The 26,581-nt window shown below is 36.0% G+C and overlaps 1 protein-coding gene across 1 annotated transcript in view; it reads left to right on the top strand.

The window, feature by feature from the left end:
* The window catches only part of GLIPR1L2 (GLIPR1 like 2), a 40,538-nt gene extending 14,212 nt beyond the window's left edge, over nt 1–26,326 (top strand). Inside the window, exons 2-6 of the mRNA XM_003954446.5 lie at nt 5,112–5,357; nt 8,257–8,360; nt 17,597–17,682; nt 25,410–25,436; nt 25,519–26,326. Of these exons, the coding sequence (XP_003954495.2) occupies nt 5,112–5,357; nt 8,257–8,360; nt 17,597–17,682; nt 25,410–25,436; nt 25,519–25,895 (840 nt within the window). The 3' untranslated portion in view covers nt 25,896–26,326. The remainder of the gene's footprint in view (nt 1–5,111; nt 5,358–8,256; nt 8,361–17,596; nt 17,683–25,409; nt 25,437–25,518) is intronic.
* The last annotated feature ends 255 nt before the right edge of the window (nt 26,327–26,581 follow it).

Raw genomic sequence — 26,581 nt, forward strand, 5'->3', positions numbered from 1 at the left:
CGATTACTGCTTGAGACCATCACTACAACAGTTACTACTGTTACTGCTTGAGACCGTCATTACAAGACTGAACAGAGGACAAACGCAGAAATGAAAACTTAAAAGAAACTGTTTTGAAGGAAGGGTAACATGGGGAAGAAGAAGAGGGCTCCCTGCCTCTAGTGAGCAAGGGCAGCCACCCTGAGCTTCCACAGCCCTTTGTATTTATTGGGTAGAATGAGCAGGGAGGAAGAGGTAACAATTGGTCAGCTGCGTAATTGATCACAGGTTCAAATTATTACTAATAGGCTTAAGATGTACCTAATCACAAAAAACACTTATGCCTGGGTCATGACTGCCCTCAGCATTCTTTCTGGGCAGCAGACGCAGTTTGTCAGTTTGCCAACAACCCACTTTCATGAGAACAGTTTGCAGTTTACTCATATAGCCTCTAGTGGTTATATGAGTTGATCATGTCCCTCACTCTTTCGGCCTTCAACAAATATAGAAATATGGATATAGAAAGTTTGAAAAGTCTTGTGAAAAGAAAAATTTATGTTGCATGGTCAAAGCTGGCTAAGACCAAATGGTTTTATTTATAATGGTTTTTTAGAAAACCTTAAATGACATTTAAAATTAAAAGTACACTGATGCAAAACTAGAATTTGATTTTTTCTCTGTAAAAATGACAACATTTACTTAGGTTACTGGTCTGCTCTTAATAAGAAATTGTCAAAAGTTTTTTTTTTTTTTTGCTTTTAAAGTAATCGACTTAGAATAAAAAGATTGTGTATCTTAAAATAATTTCCTGTGCTTTATATCAACTTTATTATTTTCCTGATTATTTAAGAAAACCAAGTATTCTCACTTTTAAAAGAGCTAAGGTCTTTTTAAAAAAAAAAAAATTATGTTACCCCCATAGTTACTTTTGAAATCTTTTGTCATACTGGTTAAATAGATTGCTTAAGTATTGTTTCATAGCTGTCTAAGATCTTATTTAGTCAACTGTTCAAAACTTTCGAAATTTTTTATGACATTGCTTTTCCAAGATCAAATTCTAAATGAAACCTTAATTTTGAACTGAACTTGAAATTTCCCAGAACCCTAGACTATCTCAAAGAATTTGTTCCTTTACTTTGTTTTTTTAAAAAAGTTAAAACTAATTAGACTTATTTAATAGGTTAAATTGCATGAAATGCATTGTCAAATAAGAAGAGAGGTGTTGGGCATGGTGGCTCACACTTGTAATCCCAACACTTTGGGAGGCTGAGGTGGGAGGATCACTTGAGCCCAGGAGTTTGTGACCAGCTTTGGCAATATGGTGAGACCCTGTCTCTACAAAAAAATAAAAGAATTAGCTGGGTGCGGTGGTGCACACCTGTAATCCCAGCTACTAGGGAGGCTAACAAAGGAGGATCAGTTGAGCCCGGGAGTTTGAGGCTACATTGAGCCACAATCACACTACTGCATTCTAGCCTGGGCAACAGAGCAAGTCCCTATCACAAAAAAAAAAAAAAAAAAAAAAAAGAGAGAGAGAAAGAGAGAGAGAGATGCAAATACGAGAGGGGCCTGACAAAGACTCTCTACTTAACCAAACTTTAGTCAGACTTTCCTGAGCCCTCTCTGGCTAGGCCTGGGATTTAGGCCCTGTCCTATGGCCTGCATCACCCAGTTTTCACAAAAGTCCCACCTAGCCCAGTTTAAGGAGAGTCTCCCACCCTCGATATCTGATTACTCTGAATATCATCTGATCAAAATCTTCATCCCCTACCCTTGAGCTCTACCTGGCCTGACCTGACTACACTGGCCTGTCTTCAGCAAGAATCCTGTTAGATCAATGTAGCAAGAACCCCCACAAACTTGATGTCTCCTCATAATAATTTTTTATTCATTGACCCCCTCATCCTACTCCATGGCTATAAATCCCCACTTATCCTTGCTGTGTTTGGAGTTGAGCCTCAGATGTCTCCCCTGTTGCAAGTCTTCTAAAGCCTTCATTACTGTGTTAACAAGTGTCATGAATATTTTTTTCTTCAATAATGAAATTTTTCATCTGCAACTTTATATCCTTCAGCTTATTCATTGAGATATTCCCATGTATTGAATGGATGAATAAATAAATGAATGTGTAAAAGCACAAAGGGAAAATTAAAAGACAGAGAGAATAAAATACAAAGTTCCTAAATCTTACAAGTGGTGTGGAACTATAAAACAAAATAAAGGGGAGAAAATTAAGAAATAACAGAAGCAAATTTTCTAGAGCTGAGGAGAGACATAAGTTTTTAGATTAAGATAAATGTCAGGGAAAATTGTGAAATACAATATTTTGTGCACTGTTTATCTTACACATAGAAATTATCTTTTCTATAATTGTCTTTGAGCTAGGCAATTTACAATTTTTAAATTGTAGAAAAGTAATTGTAATATAACTAATTTTGCTCATAGAAATGCAAATTCATTGTGTCTGATGAAATGTAATTGACTATTTCCCTGTGGATAAGACCCAGTTTTTGCATTTATTTGTGAATGGATTTCAGCACTTCTTGACAGCATGTAACCTTGAGAATTCTTTGGATTTTTCTTGAACAAGCTATAATATCTTAGTAGTTCCCTCATTAATTAATCACTTAAAATGATTGACACATATATGAGAGTTATGATTATACCTTCCTTTTAAAATTATTTTTTAATGGAGTCCACCAAATGCTAAGCCCAATTAATGAGAAAAGGCCCATACCTAGACATATTCCAGGGAAATATATTGAAATAAAATCTTAATATCTTCCTGTTACCTATAAGAGAGTACAAATTAGAGTATGGATTCAGCTTTTCTAGCTAAACAAAGAGTAATGGCTAACAAAAATTTTTTGCCTTCTCAAAGCACATTTATCAACCTTGTCTTGACATATTTCATTAAATATCTCATTAACTGCTTCTTGAAACTTTAACCTCTCTTTTCAATTATGATTTTTATTCATAGTTGAATAAAAGAATTTGGAGCTCTTACAATTTATTTGCACATAGTCATGAGAAGTAAAATGCTTATAAACTTAGAGTTGGGAATTAGATTTCATGGGTTTAAATCCAGGCTCCACAATTTTACTGTCTATGAGACATTTAATACATTTAAACTACTTAACCTCTTTGTGTTTTAGTTACTTCCTCTGGGCAAACAGAAATAATAATAATAATGCATACCTCCTAGGGTTATTGGAACATTCAGTGAGATAATATATAAAATACACTTAAAATAGTGACTGCTATGTAGTAAGAATGAGGTATGTGAAGTATACGCATAATAAATCAGGTTGAAGTGTAGTCCATGGGACATTGTTTGGAAATAGGAAACAATCTAAAGGTCTATTAATGGTGAAATGGTTACATTTATTATAGGTATCCATGCTGCGGAATACTATGCAGACCATGTAAAAATTAAGCAAATCTAGTTATGTTAATATGGAACTCTTTCTCTACATGAAAACTGAAAGTTAAAGGCCAATAATATTATATATGATATGATCACAATAGTGCAAGGGAAAAAAATCACAAAATACCCATTTAAAACAGCCAAACTTATAGTTAAATGTGTGTATATGTTTGTATATACAGAGATAGAGAGATGTATAAACAGGCAATTTTTTTAATAGTGGTTACCTTAGGGGAAGGGAAGTAGTAGGGAGATATTCTAAAGGTCTGATATGTTTATTTTCTATGTTGTATATATGTGTAATCTATGGGATTCACTAAGAAAACTCTAAGGCAAGCTTGTTCAATCTGTGGCCTTCAGGCTGCATGAGGCCCAGGACAACTTTGAATGCAGCCCAACACACATTTGTAAACTTTCTTAAAAGGTTATGAATTCTTTTGCGATTTTTTTTACTAGGTCATCAGCTATTCTTAGTGTTAGTGTATTTTATGTGTGGCCTAAGACAATTCTTCTTCCAATGTGGACCAGGGAAGCCAAATGTTGGACACTCCTGCTCTAAGGAAGTATGAGTATTGATTTTCAGATGTTTACTTTCTGATACACTGTAACATATGTATTTAGTATTTTTGGTTTCACCACTATTTTGTTGATTTTTCTAGTGTGTGGTTTTTGTTCTTGTCCTTCACTAACAGTTAATTTAATGAGTCTCTAAATGATGATAAAAGCACACATTTCTGGTTATTTCCAGATAGCTAGCCAGGGAACAGCATCTTATGCTATTTTCTCATATTTCTGCAACAAACTTTACATGTGCCTTATTTGTTAACACTCACCAACTACTACCATGTGTTAAAAGTTTTTTTTTTTGTGTGTGTGTGTATATATATATATATATATATATATACACACACATATATATATTCTCTTTCTGTCTTCTCTTATTCTCTAATCTTATATATATATATCGGATCTTATATATATAATATATATGTAATCTGATATATATATAAGGTATATATCTAATCCGATATATATAAGATGTATATCTAATCTGATATATATAAGATGTATATCTAATCCGATATATATAAGATGTATATCTAATCCGATATATATATAAGATGTATATCTAATCCGATATATGTGATGTTTATCTAATCCAATATATATAAGATTTATATCTAATCCAATATATATAAGATGTATATCTAATCAGATATATAAAAAATATACATAATTCTAATAAAGCAATGTGAGGACAAAATTTATGCTGACTTAGCATTTTATTCTTGACAATATGATATTTTGCATATAATCATTACTTAATAAATACCTCTTAATATTTTAGATTGTTGTATTTCTGTGTACAAAAAGGCATGAGTTTAAAAATATATACTCTGAGCAGACTATAGGTAAGTGTATTACATACTTCTGAACAGACTACATGTAAGAGTATTATCATTTCCATCATCTAGCATTCTAATATTTTAATTACAAATATATACATAGTCCTTTGTCTCAGGATATGGTCATTTCATTTTTTATTATCCCATGGAAGTTTTTCCCAGCAGAAATTTCTCAACCAAGATGCACAAGTACAAAGTTAGAATTGTTTCCTTTAAATCTAAGGATAACTCAAGAAAAAATATTTTAGACTACAAAAAAAAACTTATTTTGTTCTCTTTGCTTTTTGAATATTTTTCAGACTTGGGATGTAGCTTTATCACGGACTGCTAGAGCATGGGGAAAAAAATGTTTGTTTACGCATAATATTTATTTACAAGATGTACAAATGGTCCATCCTAAATTTTATGGTATTGGTGAAAATATGTGGGTCGGCCCTGCAGATGAATTTACTGCAAGTATTGCTATCAGAAGTTGGCATGCAGAGAAGAAAATGTACAATTTTGAAAATGGCAGTTGCTCTGGAGACTGTTCTAATTATATTCAGGTATCTAATTTTTATTTTGTTATTAATTCAAACACTTCTTAATTGATTTATGCCTGGTTTTATTATGTTTCAAATTTGTACATAAACTCAAATAATAAAATTATCACATTTAATAAGATCACAATTTTAATCAATCTTCCTAGTCTTCAAAATGTCTACCATCCCATCTTTTATGTGAACCATACAATTAAAACATTATTTTAAATATAGTAAACCTAATCTCCGTGTTCAAAGATGAAAGGCACTTTCCTAAAAATAATGTACACTGGAAAAGGAGGAAAGAAACCAGTAAATAAAAATACTTTATAAATGATTGACTATAAACATATGTAGAATATGCTTTTGCACATATCAGTACACATACTACTGTATAGCTGATTGTTTAAAACATTTGAAATGCAAATTAATAGTATTATTTCCCTGCCTCTGGTTCAATAATCCACCCTCACACTTTATACTCCAGGAATATTGAAGCACTTTTCATTTCAGGTACATAACCTTTGTTATTTTATACATCACATTGTTTAACAATAATTTATTTATATGTCTGATACTACACTGAGGGCAGGGACCTTACCTTTTCATCCATATATTCTCAACATAACAACACGACGTTATTTAGGTCTGCAATAAATATTTGTTTCAGGAATCAAGAAATTATTGCATGAACTCCCACATTTATTTAAAAGTTATTCAATCAATAGACCCTGATGTCACGTTTTATGTAGAACTTAATACTTTGGAATTTGTTCATGTTGAACTCATGTCTTTCTCTTTCATCCAATCATACTTCAAAAATTTTTTCATCAGTTTTTTTTTTCTGATCATTTCTTTCTTCTAGAAAGTTATAGTGATTCTCCATTGACTTGCTCATATCAAACCTAGCCTCTTTAATATGACTTTAATACTCAATAAACTAACCAAATCTACTCCCTAACATAGTACTCTGTGTTTTTACTCCTTAATTCTAGTCTCCTAGACCTTTTAGTTTCCTGCATTTGACATGCTTAACTTCACTTTAACTCTTGCAGATACTCTATTCTTTATTCTTTTAATGTATCACCTTTTTAATGTGTCTCTTTATTTCTTTAAGAATCACACTTTTAAAACCACTAAGGCTTGAGAAAAAAGAATGAAACAAGAATGGTTCCTCTTTCTTGCAGAGGTTAACAAAACAAAACAGTACTTTTTGGTTCACTTGGAAGTATTAGAAATATTAAAGTTTTACAGATAATTTCTGGAATGCCTTTGATTATTCCCATCTTTTTCACTCCAATTCAAGATCTGTTTCTCTTTTGTAGGAACCAGCTCTTTTATTTCATTTTTTAATCAAAAGGCCAGATTTTGTTTTATCTTACAATAGAATTTTCTTAACAAAGAGAAGGAGAAATGCCAATAGCATTCAATACTTCTCTACTCTTGTATCATTTTTACTTTTCTATAATTGGATTGTCTCTCTTTTTCTCCCTTTTTTCCACAACTTCCATCTTTTCAAAACTTTTTCTCCTCTTTCTCATCTTCCTCTCTTCCAATAATCTAGAACTTTCCAATTCAACCAGAGGTTGAAAATTGATTCATCAGGCATGACGTCCTTTGGCTCTGAAGCATTATTCTGGATCAACCGTGTTCTCAAACAGTTCTTACAAGCTAAAATTGACAAATGGGATCTAATTAAACTAAAAAGCTTCTGCACAGCAAAAGAAACTACCATCAGAGTGAACAGGTAACCTACAAAATGGGGGAAAATTTTCGCAACCTACGCATCTGACAAGAATCTACAATGAACTCCAACAAATTTACAAGAAAAAAACAAACAACCCCATCGAAAAGTGGGCAAAGGATATGAACAGACACTTCTCAAAAGAAGACATTTATGCAGCCAAAAAACACATGAAAAAATGCTCATCATCACTGGCCGTCAGAGAAATGCAAATCAAAACCACAATGAGATACCATCTCACACCAGTTAGAATGGCGATCATTAAAAAGTCAGGAAACAACAGGTGCTGGAGAGGATGTGGAGAAATAGGAACACTTTTACACTGTTGGTGGGACTGTAAACTAGTTCAACCCTTGTGGAAGTCAGTGTGGCGATTCCTCAGAGATCTAGAACTAGAAATACCATTTGACCCAGCCATCCCATTACTGGGTATATACCCAAAGGATTATAAATCATGCAGCTATAAAGACACATGCACACGTATGTTTATTATGGCACTATTCACAATAGCAAAGACTTGGAACCAACCCAAATGTCCAACAACGATAGACTGGATTAAGAAAATGTGGCACATATACACCATGGAATACTATGCAGCCATAAAAAATGATGAGTTCACGTCCTTTGTAGGGACATGGATGAAACTGGAAACCATCATTCTCAGCAAACTATCGCAAGGACAAAAAACCAAACACCGCATGTTCTCACTCATAGGTGGGAATTGAACAATGAGAACACATGGACACAGGAAGGGGAACATCACACTCCGGGGCCTGTTGTGGGGTGGGGGGAGGGGGAGGGATAGCATTAGGAGATATACCTAATGCTAAATGATGAGTTAATGGGTGCAGCACACCAACATGGCACATATATACATATGTAACAAACCTGCACATTGTGCACATGTACCCTAAGACTTAAAGTATAATAATAAAATAAAATTTTAAAAAAAAAGAATATGTTATTGGTAGAACCTATTAAAGTATTTCTCTAAATATAGTGTTGAAAATGCTGCCCAAACTCCTTGGTAACTCTCTACACATCTCTAAATGAAAATAGTTTATATTTCTTGAATTGCTTGGTGAAAAGTTCTATGTGAATGGAATATATTATTGTTTATAATATGAAAGTCAATGTTTAAAATTAAATTTTGTGTCTTTCTTGAAAATTTTATTTTAGCTTGTTTGGGACCACTCTTACAAAGTTGGTTGTGCTGTTACTCCATGTTCAAAAATTGGACATATTATACATGCAGCAATTTTCATATGCAACTATGCGCCAGGGTAAGTTACTTAAAATTAATAAAAGAATATAAAAATCAGAATATTTCAAGGTGAGTTTTTCTAACTTTTAATATATTTTTATAAGTGTTTTTTGAACTATAAAATAAATATAATACTTTACATTGAAATATTTTCAATCAATTTTATAATGAAATAAGTCTTAAATTGGACATATTGATTGTACTTATACACTAGCCAAATATTACTTCCTGGAGTAACCTTCACTTTAGTATTATTTCACAATATTTCACTTAATTAGCATAAGACAAATTATTTTCCAAAATAGTTTATTCTAAAATTTATAGTAAAAGTAGAAAGAAAATTAGATGTGTTGAAATTTATTTAGTAAGAATTGTTTCATGAATATGTCAGTTTTGTAACATGAAGAACACTTTTAATTGACCACCTCTTGGAGATTACATTGTTAACTGGGACCTGTCTTATACGTATAAGGAATTGTAACATCTCAGAGATTGAAAAGCACTTCAAACATCTTTTAGTCAAGCTATTCATATATGACTATACCGTATACCTGAGTGCCTTCAAATGGTGGAAAATAACTGCATCTCAAAATAGCTTCCATTTCTTGAGAGCTCTTTTGAAAAGTTCCAAGCTTTCTTACAGGTCAATATAATACTATAAATAATATTATTATAACTTCCAAATAAGTTAGAAAACGTTTGAATTAACATCTTAAATAAACAGTAAGAATTGACTGCCTACCAAGATTGAGAAGGAATTTCTGCCAAATAAAATGCTTTGGGACTAAACCAGACAGAAAAATTTAAAAAGCAGTGATTACTGATTGTATTCCCCTGGCTAAGAAAAACAAAAGAACTATGCTGTGCATCAAATTAAACTCAGAAAGCTCTTTCCTGATGAGAAGTCTTGCTAACTTTGAATATAGACATGCAAAATAAGTTTGGAATATAGAGTTGCAAAACATTTTAGGTGTCCTTTCACTCCTACAGACTGGAAGCATTGGGATACCTATTACATGCAGAAACTTTAAAAATTACTACTGATTGGTCTTGCAGATTCAAATGGAATTGTACACTGGGGAGGAGGGGGTTGGTAGAGGTTTTTCTGGGGCATAAATCCTCATTTATTCACTCAGCAAGTATGTACAGGCTCTGTTTTTTCTGCTAACAAGACGCAAAAAGATACCACATTGAGTTTATAGTCTTGGCAGGGAGACAAACACTTTTTAGTAAGTGAACACATAGATAAATAACATTTTAATTAGACAATAAAATATACTGTAAAAAGCAACATTAGTAAATAGAGAATGACTGGTCTAGAAGACAGATAGGGTAGTCATAGAAGAAGGGTGTCATTTGAGCTGAAAACCAGATGTTCCAGGTAGAAGTATGTTCCAGATAGGAACATGTATAAAAATCTCAGAGATTGGAATGAGTTTAACATGTTGGAGAAAGGAATAACTGTGGTTAGATGTAGGAGTTGAGGTGGAGAGTTAGGTGACAGCTAGACCAAATATAATAACATACATTATGTTAAAGATTTTGGAATTTATCCTAAGTAATGACGAAGCCATTGGAAGGTCTTAAGCACAGAGTGACATGATCTCATTTTTGTTTTGAAAAGAACACCTTAACAAAAAGATTACTGTGGCTGTTGGTAGAGAATGAAATATAAGGAAACAAGAGTGTAAAGAGGAAGTACAATTAGGAGGCTGTTTCCTGTAGTACAGGCTACAGACTGATATTTTGGATTAGGGTTTTAGCATGTGGATTGTTTATCAAGTTGGATAATGAATTACCACAAATGTAGTGATTTAAAGCAGCAACATTTATTATCAAACAGTTCTATAGGTCATGAACCCAGGCATATTGTGGCAGGATTGTCTTCCCAGGGTCTCAAAGGCCAAAATCCAGATGTTGACTAAGTATTCACTTGGAGGATTGGCGAAGTAGCTGCTTCCAAGCTCATTCAGGCTGTGAGCAGAATTTAGCTCTGTATGGTGATGGGACTCTTGTCCTTGTTTTCTTGCTGGCTCTGAGCCATGTGTTGTCTCTTCTTCTGGAGCTGCCCATGTTTCTTTGACACATGGCCCCACCATCTTCAAGTCAGCCAAGGTATGTCAGAGCATTTTCATGTTTCAAATCTCTGTCTCCTCTTCTGTGACCAGCTAAAGAAAACTCTCTGCTTTTAAAACACGCATAGGATGAGTCAAGGCCAACCTAGATAATGTCAATATTTTAAGGTCAGTGGTGCCTTATAATATAATTATGGAAGTAAAATTCATCATATTCGCTCTCCTGAGAATTATTCATGGCATGTACCTGAGGAGTGGAGGATCTTGTGATTCATCTTAGAATTCTGCCTACCATAGAATGGAAATGGTGAGGAAAGGTCAGTTTCTGGGTATATTATGAAGGTGGAGCTAATAATACAAGCCGATTGGCTTGAGTTTAGGGATAAATTGAATAAAATAATCAAGCAACACTATGCCTATGTGTTTAGTCTAAAAAACTGGGTGGATGGTGATTTCATTAACTTAGAGAAGATCAAAAGATATGTTTTCTATTTGGGTATATTAGATAGAAAAATAAATGTAGGAAATGTGAATGAATCATGAGAAGCAGATAGCCATATGAAAGTATGTGGTTGTTTTCTAAGTAGACGAAGCTTCTGGTATAAAGGCCCTGAAGTGGAAGTCACAGTGAATTAGATCAGCATGTGGGAGAGTGAATATGGAGACAATTTAAGAACTAAGTCCTGGGGCACTACGCTATTTTAAACTAAGGCAAAAGAGCTAGTAAAGGAGAATGAAGAGAGGTTAATGAGGTATGAGGGAAACCAAAAACCTGCTGGTAAGGTACTTGGAAGTCAAGTGAAGAACATGAGCTAAGAAGCCCAAACTGGTTAACTCTATGAGATGCTGCTGAGAGAATGAGAAATTGAGGAAGGAGAACTGACAGTTCCATTAGATGAGATGAAGGTATTTGGTGACCTTAATAAGAATAGTGAGTACAGGGGTCTCAGATGACTACAGTGATAAGATGAAGCTACCAGTTGTTGAAATTACCCTTTTTTTCTTGCTACTCTCTTATTGCACAAGATTCTTTGCAATATATATATATTCTTTGTCTTGAAATTTGCTAACCATTTTTCCTTTGATACAAATATTGGCAAGTCTACCTTGAAGGATCTAGATTGGAACAGTTATCAGTCAACTCAGTCCAATTCTTATTTGATTATGTACCTAAAATAGGCAATCACATTATCTCTCTTAAGGATAGTTGGTAGAAAAATCAATCCATTACAATATTATAAAATACTGGGTAGAAATGAATGTAAAATAACCAAATTGAAAATTAAAAGGTATAGTGGGATGAATGGTGCCCCCCCTACCAACGTTATGTTTGGGTCCTAATTTCCAGAACCTGTCAATATTACTTAAATGGCAAAAGTGTGAATATTACCTAATATGGCAAAGATGTGGTTAATATAAGGATCTTGAGAGGAGCTTATTCTAGATTATTTGGGTGAGGGCTAAATGCAATCACATGTATACTTGTAAGAGATGGAGAGGAGGATTCGCATAAGACACACAGAAGAGGAGGCAGTGTGACCACAGCAGAAGCAGCTACAGTGATGCATCCACAAGCCAAGGAGCTAAGGCCACCAGAAGCTGGAAAAATCAAGGAACAGATTCTTAAGAGCCTTTGAAGGGAACACAGCCCTGCCAACACCTTGATTTTGGACTTTGGGCCTCCAGAACAGTGAGAGAATAAATTATTGTTGTTTTAGCCACCAAATTTGTGGTAATTTGTTAATATAGTTACAGAAAATTAATGCAGAATGGAAGAATAAAACAGACCTGGCCATGCATACTGAAAATAACAAGTCAAAGCAACCTTGAAAATTTTTCTCAGAAACACAAAGGTGAAGAATAGAGGTCAAAATATATATGAAAAAATAAAGGAAATATGTATGGCATATAAATCTACAAATTGGTGTTTCTAAAGAATAGAGAAGAGCCAAGGAAAGAGAAATAATAAAGAAAAGAAAATGTTCCTAATCTACGAAGATATCTGTATAAAGATTAGAATACTTTATAATGTATCAGAAAAAAACTGAAACAATATTTACATATAATTATTTACAAGTCCTTATTTTTCATTTTCAAAGATAAACACACATTTTAAGTACAATTTTAAAAAGTAAAATAAAACAATATTAATTCGATTACTCTAAAACTTAAATATTAGAAAGGACACAAGGATGACCATAAGAATTTATGCTTCATTGATAGGTAATGTTATTAACCGAGCTAGGAAAAGATATAGAGTGGAGGGAAAATAACTTTTATTTTTAGGCATGTTGGATCTGCAGTTGACTACAGGACCTTTCATTTAGTTAAATATAATTTTGTTGTAAGTGTGCCAAAGACATTGCACATTACATTTTATGTAATGTAATTTATAAATATTTCCCCTTATTGTGTTATATAGATGAGGGTCAATAAGTAGATCCAAATCCATATGTAATGATTGTGATAAAGTTGGCATTTAAAATCACTGGTTAAAGTATTTAGGTAATGGAATTAGGAGAGCCTACTGGCTGGATAAAAGTAAAACTGAGTTTTTCACTCATCTTAGAGGATTAAATTTCTAATACATAAAAGACTTAAACATTAAAAAGTGAAGTCATGAAAGCTATATTAGTGAATTTACTTACAATTTGGAAGGTATAAGGACTTACCTATCAGAACATTAAAGTCCAGAAACTATAAAGGAACACATGTATGAATCTGAGTATAGAAAAAATTATTTATTAAATAGAGAATCCTTTCCCCATTGCTTGTTTATGTCAGGTTTTTCAAATATCAGATGGTTGTAGATGTGTGGCGTTATTCCTGAGGCCTCTGTTCTGTCCCATTGTAGTAATAGTTTGAAGTCGGGTAACGTGATGCCTCCAGCTTTGTTCTTTTTGCTTAGGATTGTCTTGGCTATTCGGGCTCTTTTTAGTTCCATATGAAATTTAAAGTAGTTTATTCGAGTTCTGTGAAGAAAGTCAGTAGTAGCTTGATGGGGATAGCATTGAATCTATAAATTGCTTTGGGCAGTATGGCCATTTTCATGATATTGTTTCTCCCTATCCATGAGTTTGGAATGTTTTTCCATTTGTTTGTGTCCTCTTTTATTCATGTCCTTTGCAGGGACATGGATGAAGCTGGAAACCATCATTCTCAGCAAACTAACACGAGAACAGAAAACCAAACACCACATGTTCTCACTCATAAGTGGGAGTTGAACAATGAGAACACATGGACACAGGGAGGGGAGCATCACACACTGGGGCCTGTCAGGGGGTGGGGTGTGAGGGGAGGGATAGCATTAGGAGAAATACCTAATGTAGATGGTGGGTTGATGGGTGCAGCAAACCACCATGGCACATGTATACCTATGTAACAAACCTGCATGTTCTGCACATGTACCCGAGAATTTAAAGTATAATTTTAAAAATTAAATGAATAAAAGAAGAGACAATAGAATGGACAGGGAGAAAATAGGAGAGAAAATAGACATGACACCTCAGTGAAATTAATGAAGCAGTGTGGCAGGAGTAAATAAGTGAGCACCTTGGAAGGAGGATAGGAGGTTATAGCCAGTGAGTGAAATGTCTGATTTTGTGAGTTCAGAGGTGGAGCTGTTTTAAGAGGTAACAGGATCCAGAATGTAGCTATAAAAGTGACAACTATGGAGAATTGGGAAGCATTTTGGCAGTAAAGACATCTAGTAATGGAAAAACCAAGTTATTGGATGAATTATCCATATGAATGTTGTGATCAAATAGGTACCAACTTCTGAGAAAATGAAAAACGATTGACTAAAAATGATGTTTCAGGTGCCAAAGTCTTCAGTGAATAAGGAGGCATGATCTGAAGGTAAATATCTCTCTCAAGGAGGATTAGAGGATGGCACAGCTAAATAATATCAACCTTAAAGGAGCTTTAACTGTTTAACGGTTTTAACTGTTTAACTGTGTTCCACAGTCCTTTAGGTGCAGGATATGTTAAGTGAAGGGAGGAGACCCAGCCAACAAAGTTTTACAGAAAGTGATATAAATAAAATAGCTTTGCACATACAGGGATAATTTGAGACAGAAAAACAACAGAGTTCATACTTTCGTTGACCTTGAATAGGCCCAGGAAGTAGTCATGGAATTTTTGGCAAAGACAAATATATTAGATGTTGCAGAAAGACAGCCAGATGGGATCTCTATTATAGTTTATCTTCCTTGCTGCTGCCTACACTGTATTTCTCTTAAACTTATTGGAATAGATTCTTCTTGGAAAAAAATAAGTCTTCTTGGAAAACCCATAGATCTTCCAGAAACAAACTAGAAGTCAGTGTTGTGGTGATACATAAGAAGTAGTGAAAAATGAAACGAGTTGTAAGTAGTCTAGTTGTTCTGGCTGTATGAGATGGAAAAATCGACATCTGTTTCATGTGCTTTGGCTCTTGTTCTGTGAATAATGTACAGACTATGTGAGTCTGGATGGAGAACTTTGAAGAATCTGCCTACAAATTGTAATTGCTAGGTTGTCAAGCTATGGGCTGGATTACCTCCTTGATGAACAAGATAGTGGCAGATACGAGTCTAGTGTAGGCAAAGAAAGTTTCTACAACCACCAGAATTGTGCTCTCATTTTGAAAGACTGTGTATCTATATCAAAGTTTGAATAATGGCCTTCTAATGAACTTGGGGTTGGAAATGGGTACACTTGTCTGTTAGGCCGCCCAGGTAACATGTCCTTATCTAGGATCTGGACACATGCTCTATAGGTAGCATTGTACTGAGGCTATGGCCAGATAGAGGCTAAGAAAAGTTCTAGAAGACTGTGTTCAAGAGTCTTGACTTGGTCTTGGTGAACCACTGGTCTGCTTCTTAGAAAATGCAAATTTTCTAAGGCACTGCCAGGGCAGCTGTGAAATTTCAGTGGACTTTGCTGCTTATAGATAGTTACCTATTATTTCCTCCTAATCTGGCCCAATAATTCCAATTGAAGTTGGGAGTTTTGTTGTGGATTCAGACTCAAGTTAATTTAGGTTCACTTTCTTAGAAACTCAGAACTAGAGGAAGATTAACATAGGGGAGGGTATTAGCCTGACATTTCTGGCTGTCTAATAGAAATAATGATTATAAAACTCAAATCTTTGAAAGAGGGGACTCATTGTAGTCTACCACAGTGTGGATTTATTTATTTTCAGTTTTATGTATGTATGTATGCATTATTATATTTATTTATTTGCCTTCCCACAGTTTTTCCACGCTACAGATATCAGACATTATGATCTTGGGGTGATGGGACTATGCTCTAGTTCTCAAAGGCAGTTTTTATAGTGAGTAGCTTTTTACTTAGGTATAAGGACAGAGGTCCCCCATCCTTGGGACCTTAGGAGACAATACATCTGCTTTTGTGTTGGAGGCATCTGTTTTGGTGAAAAGGGGTTGGGACAGGAAAAATAGACCAGGGTGTAGCTAAAGGTGACTAGATCAACTCTTGAGTTTCTGCTCTGGCTGGGTTCTAAACAAAATGCATTTCTTTCTTGAAATAGTTGGATAATAGAACAGTGAAATTGAAGAAGTGATATATGATCTACAAATAACCACAAACCTCTGGATGTTCCTGATGGACTTGAATGCTTACAATTCAAGGGTATCAGATGCCTTATTGGGTATCACCCAAACTCTCTGATTAAATAAGATATATCTGAGAAATGTGATACTCAGGTTTTTGAATATATATTTCTTAGGCTTGGCCATTCTTCTAGAAGGCCTAACCAAGGACTTAAATAACGAATGTTTGTTTTTATAGCTCCCAATTATATACCAGGTAAATAGGCAATACTGATTAAATTACCAGGATTAATGATGCTGCCCCCACTCAAATGTATCTTTTCCCTACTTGTTTTTTCTACCTTTCTTATCCTAGATCATTTATTTAAATTTCCCAATTTAAAAGTACTTTAGGGCCTTTTTTCTCATTTAGCTGTAGGCAATTGATGTAATTATTTCTTACTTCTCTCTTTAGCTCTGTACAATGGGTTAAATCAACTTTGTAAACTCCCATTTATATTTATTTGCTTCTTTATAAATTTATGTGTTTTTATATATACCCCCAAAATAATTGATGCAGATGAGTCTTTGGGACACAAGCATTTCAGAATTTTGTAAACTCTACAGATACTTAATATATCATTTCTATGAAACTTTTTATGTATTTGGGCCAACCAGGAAGCAATTAATTATAAAAAATTCTATATCATTTATTTTTAAATTTTATTTCTTTATTTCTTCATTTATTTTAGAGACAGAGCCTTGCTCTGTTGCCCAGGCTAGAGTGCAGTGGCACAGTCAGCTCACTGCAGCCTCAAACTCCTGGACTCAACTGATCCTCCCTCCTCAGTATCCCGAGTAGCTGGGACTACAGGCACGCACCATGCCCGGCTAATTAAAAAAAAAATACCTTTTTGAAGAGACGAGGTCTTGCTATGTTACCCAGGCTGGTCTCGAACTCCTGGTCTCAAGAGATTATCCCACCTTGGCCTCCCAAAGCACCAGCATTACAGGTGGGGAAGCTACCCCACCCAGCCTACATCATTCTTTTTTTTTTTTTTTTTGAGACAGAGTCTCACTCTGTTGCCCAGGCTGGAGTGCAGTGGCCCATCTCAGCTTACTGCAAGCTCCGCCTCCTGGGTTCACGCCATTCTCCTGCCTCAGCCTCCCGAGTAGCTGGGACTACAGGCACCTGCCACCGCACCTGGCTAATTTTTTGTATTTTTGGTAGAGACAGGGTTTCACCGTGTTAGCCAGGATGGTCTCGATCTCCTGACATCGTGATCTGCCTGCCTCAGCCTCCCAAAGTGCTGGGATTACGGGCATGAGCCACCGCGCCCGGTCTACATCATTAATTTTTAAAGGATACATTTTGCTATAAACTAAAATGAAAGAAGCTTTAAAACCGATTCTTATATTTAATTATAATACTTTGTTTCTAGGGCATGGGAATTCGTTTCAGAAAAGACTGTTTCCTAGGGGAGAACAAAAGGGAAACATTGAATCTCTAATTAAAGTATTTCCTTAAGTCCAGTTTCTTAACCCACCTTTTTAACCTGATTAAAAATTAGTAACTATATTATTTAAATTACATGTAAAAATGGAAGCTTATTCTAACTAAATGTTTTCTGCTTTTTCGTTTGTAGAGGAACACTGACGAGAAGACCTTATGAACCAGGAATATTTTGTACTCGATGTGGCAGACGTGACAAATGCACAGATTTTCTATGCAGTAAGATAAAGAAAATAACTTAAACATGAAAAAAATGCATAATGGATTGGACAACAAGAAAAATAAGCGATTGAACACTAGTTTTTTATGGTCATGTTAATATTATTCCTTTGATCAGAATGCTACTATTATGTTATCAAAGGATGGTTGACACAGTATCATCTTTAGATTTTTCTAAACTGCAGAGCTTTTTCTGTTCTATCTTAACCCTATTCCTTCCCCTGAGGACATACCAGAGTGTCAGAAAGAAAGAATGAGAACTAACAGTTATACCCTTAAAAAGCTTCACAGTTTATGCCCAAACAGCAGCCTGTTTGATAATAACTGCTTTAAAGGATAGTATATTCCAAAATATTTATGAAGTAACATGTATTTAATACCCTTTTCTTTTAGTTTTTCCTCCAAAAAGCTGAAATCTCCAAATATTTCAAAAGTAAAAAGTAGAAAATATGTTTGATTACATTTTTCTTTTAGTTTTTCCAAACATGAGAGAATATGCTCCAAAAGTATAACTGTAGCTAAAATATACAATGCTTAGAGGAATATGGTAGGAGATAAATTTGGATAATAAGTAAATAGCATATTATGTTGTTTTTTAATTATTATACTTTAAGTTCTGGGGTACCTGTGCAGAACGTGCAGGTTTGTTACCTAGGTATATACATGCCATGGTGGTTTGCTGCACCCATCAACCCATCATCTACATTAGATATTTCTCCTAAGCTATTCCTCCCCTAGCCCTGACCCCCTGACAGGCCCCAGTGTGTGATGTTCTTCTCCCTGTGTCCATGTGTTCTCATTGTTCAACTCCCACTTATGAGTGAGAACATGCAGTGTTTGGTTTTCTGTTCTTGTGATAGTTTGCTGAGAATGATGGTTTGCAGCTTCATCCATGTCCCTGAAAAGGAAATGAACTCATCCTTTTTTATGGCTGCATAGTATTCCATGGTGTATATGTGCCACACTTTCTTTATCCAGTCTATCATTGATGGGCATTTGGGTTGGTTCCAAGTATTTGCTATTGTGAACAGTGTTGCAATAAACATATGTTTGCAGGTGTCTTTATGGTAGAATGATTTATAATTCTTTGGGTATGTACCCAGTAATGGGATTACTGGGCCAAATAGTATTTTTGGTTCAAGATCCTTGAGGAATCCCCACACTGTCTTCCACAATGGTTGAACTAGTTTACACTCCCACCAACAGTGTAAAAGTGTTCCTATTTCTCCACATCCTCTCCAGCATCTGTTGTTTCCTGACTTTTTAATGATCACTGTTCTAACTGGCATGAGATGGTATCTCATTGTGGTTTTGATTTGCATTTCTCTAATGACCAGTGATGATGAGCTTTTTTTCATATGTTTGTTGGATGCATAAATGTCTTCTTTTGAGAAGTGTCTGTTCATATCCTTTGCCCACTTTTCGGTGGGGTTGTTTGTTTTTCTCTTGTAAATTTGTTTAAGTTCTTTGTAGATTCTGGAAAAGAGACAGGGTCTTGCTCTGTCACACAGGCTGGAATGCAGTGGCATGATCATAGCTCACTGTAACGTCGAATTCCTGGGCTCAGGTGATCCTCCTGCCTCAGCCTCCCAAGTAGCTAAGACTATGGACAGGTGCCACCATGCCCAGCTAATTTTTTTTTTTTTATTTTTTGCAGAGACAGGATCTTGTTATGTTGCCCAGGCTGGTCTCGAACTCCTGGCCTCAAGTGATTCTCCTACCTCAGCCTCCCAAATATATTATGTTTTTGTGCTGAAGAAAAAACAGAAACAAAAACTAGTGGACAGTTTTACTATAACACCATTACAGGGATGAATCCACCCTAACATTTCTGCTCTTGCTTCACTTGAATCAAGATGCAAACTCTTGCTCTTCCTCTCTTCCTTGTCTTTCTTTTTCTGAGAAATTCAATGCTAAAGTCATTGGGCAGGTCAGGGGAATGTAGTCATCTACACAGAGGGGCATCCAAAGGTGATATGTTAGAGCCTAAACAGCATAACAAAGGATCCACACGAGATGCAATGGGCACGGAAAGGAAACCTAAGCAAGGTAAGGGTGCTGTCCACATAGAGATGTGGCCATGTGTGGGAAGTCAGAGACCTCATGGAATGAAGTAACTGTCCATACATGAGGTTTGGGGTATCAGAGCCAGAGCAGAATAAAAAGATGTCCATGCAGGGATGACTCAGTATGTAGCATCTGTGCCCAGGCAAGGTGAGGAGAGCATCAACATGGGATGGAAGGGAGAGTCTGAGCCACTGAGGAAGGCATCCCTGGGGGGATGGTCCTGCAGTGGTTGTTGGAGGCCAAGAAGAATAAGGAGAAGAGTCCATGTTGGAGTGGGCTGAGAAGAGATTTCAGAACCTAAGCCAGTAAAGGGGGCATCCATACTTAGGGGCAATCACACATGAGGTGTCTGAGTGCAAATTAGGTGAGGAAAGTTTTAATGTGGGGAAGATGACTTGACATGGGTGAAGTCAGGGCCCAAGTGGGGTAAGGAAGGAATCCACACATGCAGAAGCCCAGAGCTGGGTTTCAAAGTCTGAGCACGGTGGGAGGGTGTCCCAGCGCAGGGCCAGCCCCTAAGTTGGCCAATTAATACAAGACAATTTTTCAGCATAAACATATTCCAAATATTACATTGGACAAACTTATACTAAAACAATATTTATTGCTTTCTGAGATTCAAATGTAACCTGACATAATTTATTTTTATTTGCTAAATCTCAGTGTCTAAGCAGAGTGAGGAGGGCACCTATGCGTGCTAGGGGCTAGAGACAATGATGGGAGATCGGAAGCATACTGGGGGATTGATCAAAAAAATAAATTAAAAGTATAATGGGGGCTAGTTTTCTCACTGTCAGAAATGGAATACAAATATGTAAAGGAAAAAAGTAAGCATGAATCTTATGGTGGTGAATTGGAATTTTAAGTGTTGGAAATTAAGAATTTTAATAAACATATATATAAATGTGTATATATACACAGATAAAACTATAACTATGGACTCAGTTTCAACATGTGAATAATTGTAGGACCTCAAGAACAGAACCAAAACAATAGAACAGAAAATACAACTAGAAAGAGATATATAGATATTTAAATAAGTAATAAAACAAATTTTATAGAAATAAAATTACTTGAATCTTAAACATTGAAAGTGCACACTATGTGCCAGGAAAAAGTGACACAAAATAGTCAACACAGTAGACATAGACTAGTAAATTACTGGACTTCAGTGGAAAAGAAAGAATCTTAAAGCATCCAAGCAAAAATGTAAGATCAGTTATTAAGAAGTTTAACAGTCTGGGTTGAATTAGAAAAATAGTCACTCTAAGTATTTTAGCAATAAAGTATTTAACATAGGAAATACAGTTTATCTGAATACTGTAAACACTAAGGGAGTGAAGGTCAGGGAAGTGGCCACAGTAAGGCAGAGAAGTGGCTACAAAGCAGATAGTTCTCCATTGTATTATACTAAGAAGCCACTGTGAAACTCACATTGATCCATCTTACCTGCCCTACTATCACCCCGGTGGTTGCTTTTCTTATATCTTTCCTATTTCATTTGCATTCCTGTCATTGGCAAACTCTTACCTGAAGCTATACAGAGAAAATAATTCACAGAACTGTACTTCCTGGTTTCAGCTCTACAATACAAAATTGACTTCACACTCACGTGGTAGTAATGCTGCTTTGGCAATTGATGTTCCCACGTAAAGGGGGAAAATTCAGTCTGGCTTCAAACTTCTCTACCATAACAGTAAATGCTAAGAGATGGTGGAATGATGCCTATATACCCTTAATATAAGAAGTGTCAACCAAGAATTTATATACAGCAAAACCTATTATTCAAGTGTAATGAAATAGACAGATGTTTTGGGAGCATGCAGTTACATTTGGTGTATAGTTCTCATGAGCACTTCTTCAATAAACTAAAGGATGACATTCACCAAAAAGAAGAGATGAATGAAAAAACTTGAGTGAAAGAACTCTCTGTGAGCCCTGAATCTTAATGGATAGACTAAAACTCAAACAATCTGAGAGTTATAGTCACAAAAAAAATACAAGAAATATTGGAAACATACAAATGATACAATTAATAAAACTTGGGAGGAGAAGAGAGAGATAGAAAAAATAGCTTATTTCCTCATCATTTATAGCTAAGGGCCAAAGATACTAAATAGAATATTTAAAGCTGACAAACAATAGAGGTGTAAGTAAGTTTAAATGTATGTAACTATTTAATGAAACATATAATCAATGAAAATTAATGATGAGAAGTGAAGAAAGATGCAAAGAATAAACATACTATTACATAACTGCTCATACTAAGGTATCAATAGACACACAAATACCAAATGAGAAAATACAAACTATATGACAAAAGACTTTTTAAAAGAAAATCTAATATAGAAATCATTACATAAAATATGAAGTAAGACCAAGCGCAAAAGGCTAAAATAACTGCAAAGATCCAAAGGAAGGTCAGTTCATCTCCAAGGTGCCTTAACAATGAGTTCTAAATTTTCCCCTAAGGGTAATATTATTGCAAGACAAAGTTCTTTGTTGCTATTGGGCTCTCTATGTGAGAACTCATTTATCCTCCTACTATGCTTCCTAGTGGAATTCAGGATTGGTTATCTGACCATCATATTGTTTAGCTCTGTGTCCCCACCCAAATATCATCTTGAATTGTAATCCCCACATGTTGAGGGAGGGACCTGGTGGGAGGTAATTAGATCAGGGGGGCAGTTTCTCTCATGCTGTTCTCATGATAGTGAGTGAGTTCTCATGAGATCTGATGGTTTAAAGTGTTTGGCAGTTGCCCCCCGCCTCTCCTGCCACCATGTAAGATGTGCCTTGCTTCCCCTTCACCCTCTGTTATGACTGTAAGTTTCCTGAGGCCTCTCCAGCCATGCAGAACTGTGAGTCAGTTAAACCTCCTTTCTTTGTAAATTATCCAGTCTCAGGTAGTTCTTTTTAGCAGTGTGAAAATCAACTAATACATGAAATTGGTACCAGTTATAGTGAGGCATTGCTGAAAAGATACCTGAAAATGTGGAAGCAACTTTGGAACTGGGTAACAGGCAGAGGTTGGAACCATTTGGAGGGCTCAGAAGAAGACAGGAAGATGTGGGAAAGTTTGGAACTTTCTAGAGTCTTGTTGAATAGTTTTGACCAAAATGCTGATAGTGATATGGACAATGAAATCCAGGCTGAGGTGGTCTCAGATGGAGATGGGAAACTTGTTGGGAACTGGAATAAAGGTCATTCTTGCTATGCTTTAGCAAACAGGCTGGTGGCATTTTTACCCATGCCCTAGAAATCTGTGGAACTTTGAGCTTGAGACAGATGATTTAGGGTATCTGGCAGGAGAAATTTCTAAGCAGAAAAGCACTCAAGATGTGACCTGGCTGTTTGTAAAAGCATACAGTCTTATGTATTCTCAAAGAGATGATCTGAAATTAAAACCTATGTTTAAAAGGGAAGCAGAGCATAAAAGTTTGGAAAATTTGCAGCCTGACCATGTGGTAGAAAAAAAATATATATTTTTTTTTCTGGGGAGAAATTCAAGCTGGCTGCAGAAATTTGCATAAGTAACAAGGAGCCAAATATTAATCACCAAGACAATGGGGAAAACGTCTCCAGGATATTTCAGAGATCTTCATGGCAGCCCCTCCCATCACAGGCCCAGAGGCCTAGGAGGGAAAAATGGTTTCATGGGCCAGGCCCGGTCCCCGCTGCTCTGTGTAGCCTTGGGACATGGTGCCCTGCCTCCCAGCCATTCCAACTTAAGCTGTGGCTCAAAGGGGCCAAGGTACAGCTCAGGCCATTGCTTTAAAGGGTGCAAGCCCCAAGCCTTGGTAGCACCTTGGCAGCATCCATGTGGTGTTAGGCTGGCAGGTGCATAGATGACAAGAGTTGAGCTTTGGGAGCCTTCACGTAGATTTCAGAGGATGTTTGGAAACACCTGGATGTCCAGGCACAAGTTTGCTGCAGGGGTGGAGCCCTCATGGAGAACCTCTACTAGGGCAATGCAGAGTGGAAATGTGGAGTGGGGGCCACCACACAGAGTCCCTACTGGGGCACTGCATAATAGAGCTGTGAGAAGAGGGCCACCATCCTCCAGATCCCAGAATGACAACTTGCACTATGTGCCTGGAAAAGCCACAGGTACTCAATGCCAGCCTATGAAAGCAGCCACAGAGCCTGAACCCTTCAGAGCCACAGGGGCAGAGCTTCCCAAGTCCTTGGGAGCCTACCCCTTGCATCAGCCCTGGATGTAAGACATGGAGCCAAAGGAGATTATTTTGGAGCTTTAAGATGTAATGACTGTCCTGTTGGGTTTTGAACTTGTATGGGGCCTGTAGCCCCTTTGTTTTGGCCAATTTCTCCCATTTGGAATGGGAGCATTTACCCAATGCCTGTACCTTCGTTGTATCTTAGAAGTAACTAACTTGCTTTTGATTTTACAAGCTTATAGATGGAAGGGACTTGTCTTGTCTCAGATGAGACTTTGAACTTGGACTTTTGGGTGAATGCTGGAATGAGTTTAGACTTTGGGGACCCTTGGAAAGGCCTGATTGTGTTTTGAAATGTGAGAAGGACATGAGATTTGGAAGGGGCTGTGGCAGAATGATATGGTTTGGCTCTGTGTTCCCACTCAAATCTCATCTCAAATGGTAATCTCCAAGTGCTGAGGGAGGGACCTGGTGGGAGGTGATTGGATCATGGGGACAGTTTCCCCCATGCTGTTCTCATGATAGTGAATGAATTCTCATAAGATCTGGTGGTTTAAAAGTGTTCGGCAGTTCTCCCCTCACTCTCCCTCCTGCCACCATGTAAGATGTGCCTTGTTTCCCCTTCACCTTCCACCATGATTTTAAATTTCCTGAGGCCTGCCCAGCTATGCAGAACTATGAGTCCAATTAAACCTTTTCTTTTCTTTTTTTTTTTTTTTTTTGAGACAGAGTCTTGCTCTGTCGCCAGGCTGGAGTGTAATGGCACAATCTTGGCTCACGGCAACCTCCGCCTCCAGGGTTCAAGTGATTATCCTGCCTCAGCCTCCCAAGTAGCTGAGACTACAGGCAAAACCTCTTTTCTTTGTAAATTACCCAGTCTCAGGTAGTTCTTTATAGCAGTATGAAAATGGACTGATACATCTCTCAGCCCAAATGAGCAGAAGAAAGGGAATTTATTTCCTAAAAACTATTATTATCTCATTGGACTAGTTAACTAAAAATATTGAATGCCAGGCTATAGAGCTAACTTTACCTTCTGGGAAATTAAGAGCAACTGAAAGCTTCTGAAAATAAGAATTAAATGAGGAAAGTGAATAGATTTCTAAGATTAATTAGGAGTTATCTGTGGGGGCAAAGAGAGATGAAAATAGATATTGTAGAATCCTAGAATGTTGGAGCTGGAACAATATTTTAAGGGCAGAAGTGGAGAAATGTATGTAAGGTCAATGACATAAAGCCAAAGTTAGCACTAGAATGCATATCTCTTTACGCATATATTTCCATACTTTCTGTAGCAGACCAGGCTGATTTCACTAAAAGAGAATATATTGTACTTTAAAATTGGCTACTGGTTGGAGGGAGGACATCAAAGATAATGCCTGAGAACTAGGAGAAAGTGACACTATTATTGGGAGATTATCTTATTTTTTAGACAAAGAAGAAATTTTATGTAATTTTTGTGGACTTTCTTTTTCTTTCTAGGTAATGCAGATCGTGACCAAGCCACATGTAGGTATTGTTGTCCTTTATTTCTTGAACAATTGAACTGCTTTATATGAAATCCAGCTTTCAATTGCTTCTTTGTTTACAGATTACCGATTTTGGTATCCAAAATGGGAAATGCCCCGGCCAGTTGTGTGTGATCCACTGTGCACATTCATTTTATTATTGAGAATATTATGTTTTATCCTGTGTGTCATAACTGTTTTGATAGTACAGTCTCAGTTTCCAAATATCTTGTTGGAACAACAAATGATATTTACCCCTGAGGAATCTGAAGCAGAGAATGAAGAGGAGGAAAAAGAGGAAGAGAAGAAAGAGAAAGAGGAAATGGAAAAAGAGGAAGAGAAGAAAGAGAAAGAGGAAATGGAAATGGAAATAATGGAAATGGAGGAGGAAAAAGAAGAGAGAGAGGAGGAGGAGGAGGAGGAAACACAAAAAGAAAAGATGGAGGAAGAGGAAAAATAAGAGTAGAAAGAGGAGGAAAAAGATGTATCACCAATATAAACCAAAAGTGTAATACAAAAAAAGACAGAAAAAAAAAAAATAAAACACTGAGTTTTAACAAGAAAGAAAATATGCAAACCACCATTGGAATGTTTTTTATTCCCTTCTCTCCTATACTTATTCAATCAATTTAAATTTGTAAAACAAAGAAACAAAAAACATGTAAAGTGGGCTCTTTGACACTAAGAACAGATAAAGACATGACAGGAAAAACACTGAAAAACATTTGACCAGTCTAATTAATCTTAAGATTTCACCATGTTATTCTAATAAAGTAGGGAATTTTCATTTTCTAAACATGTTTCCATCTCTGTGTTTTAAATAGTAAGGTGCTTAAGATCATTCCAAGTTCATAACAACCATTGAATAAAATTTGTATTTTTTTGTTTTTACTGTTACTGTCATAGTTTTTATTGGTGATAGTGGTATTTTCATGTGATATTAAGGTATCTAATATTATTATTTGTCTTTGTGGTTTTTGGAATAGTTTAAGTGGTACCTGTACATCCTGCTAGGATGCAAACTTATTATTTATAATTAATGTTCAATATTTCATTAAAGACTTGCTGTAATTTTATGCCACCAAGGGCTAATAAATGCCAGAATTTTAATTAGTTGTGGTAGAGGAATCTGGGTGCTTCCAAATT

The sequence above is a fragment of the Pan troglodytes genome, chromosome 10 (assembly GCF_028858775.2).
Source record: "Pan troglodytes isolate AG18354 chromosome 10, NHGRI_mPanTro3-v2.0_pri, whole genome shotgun sequence".
Classification (NCBI taxonomy): Eukaryota; Metazoa; Chordata; class Mammalia; order Primates; family Hominidae; genus Pan; species Pan troglodytes.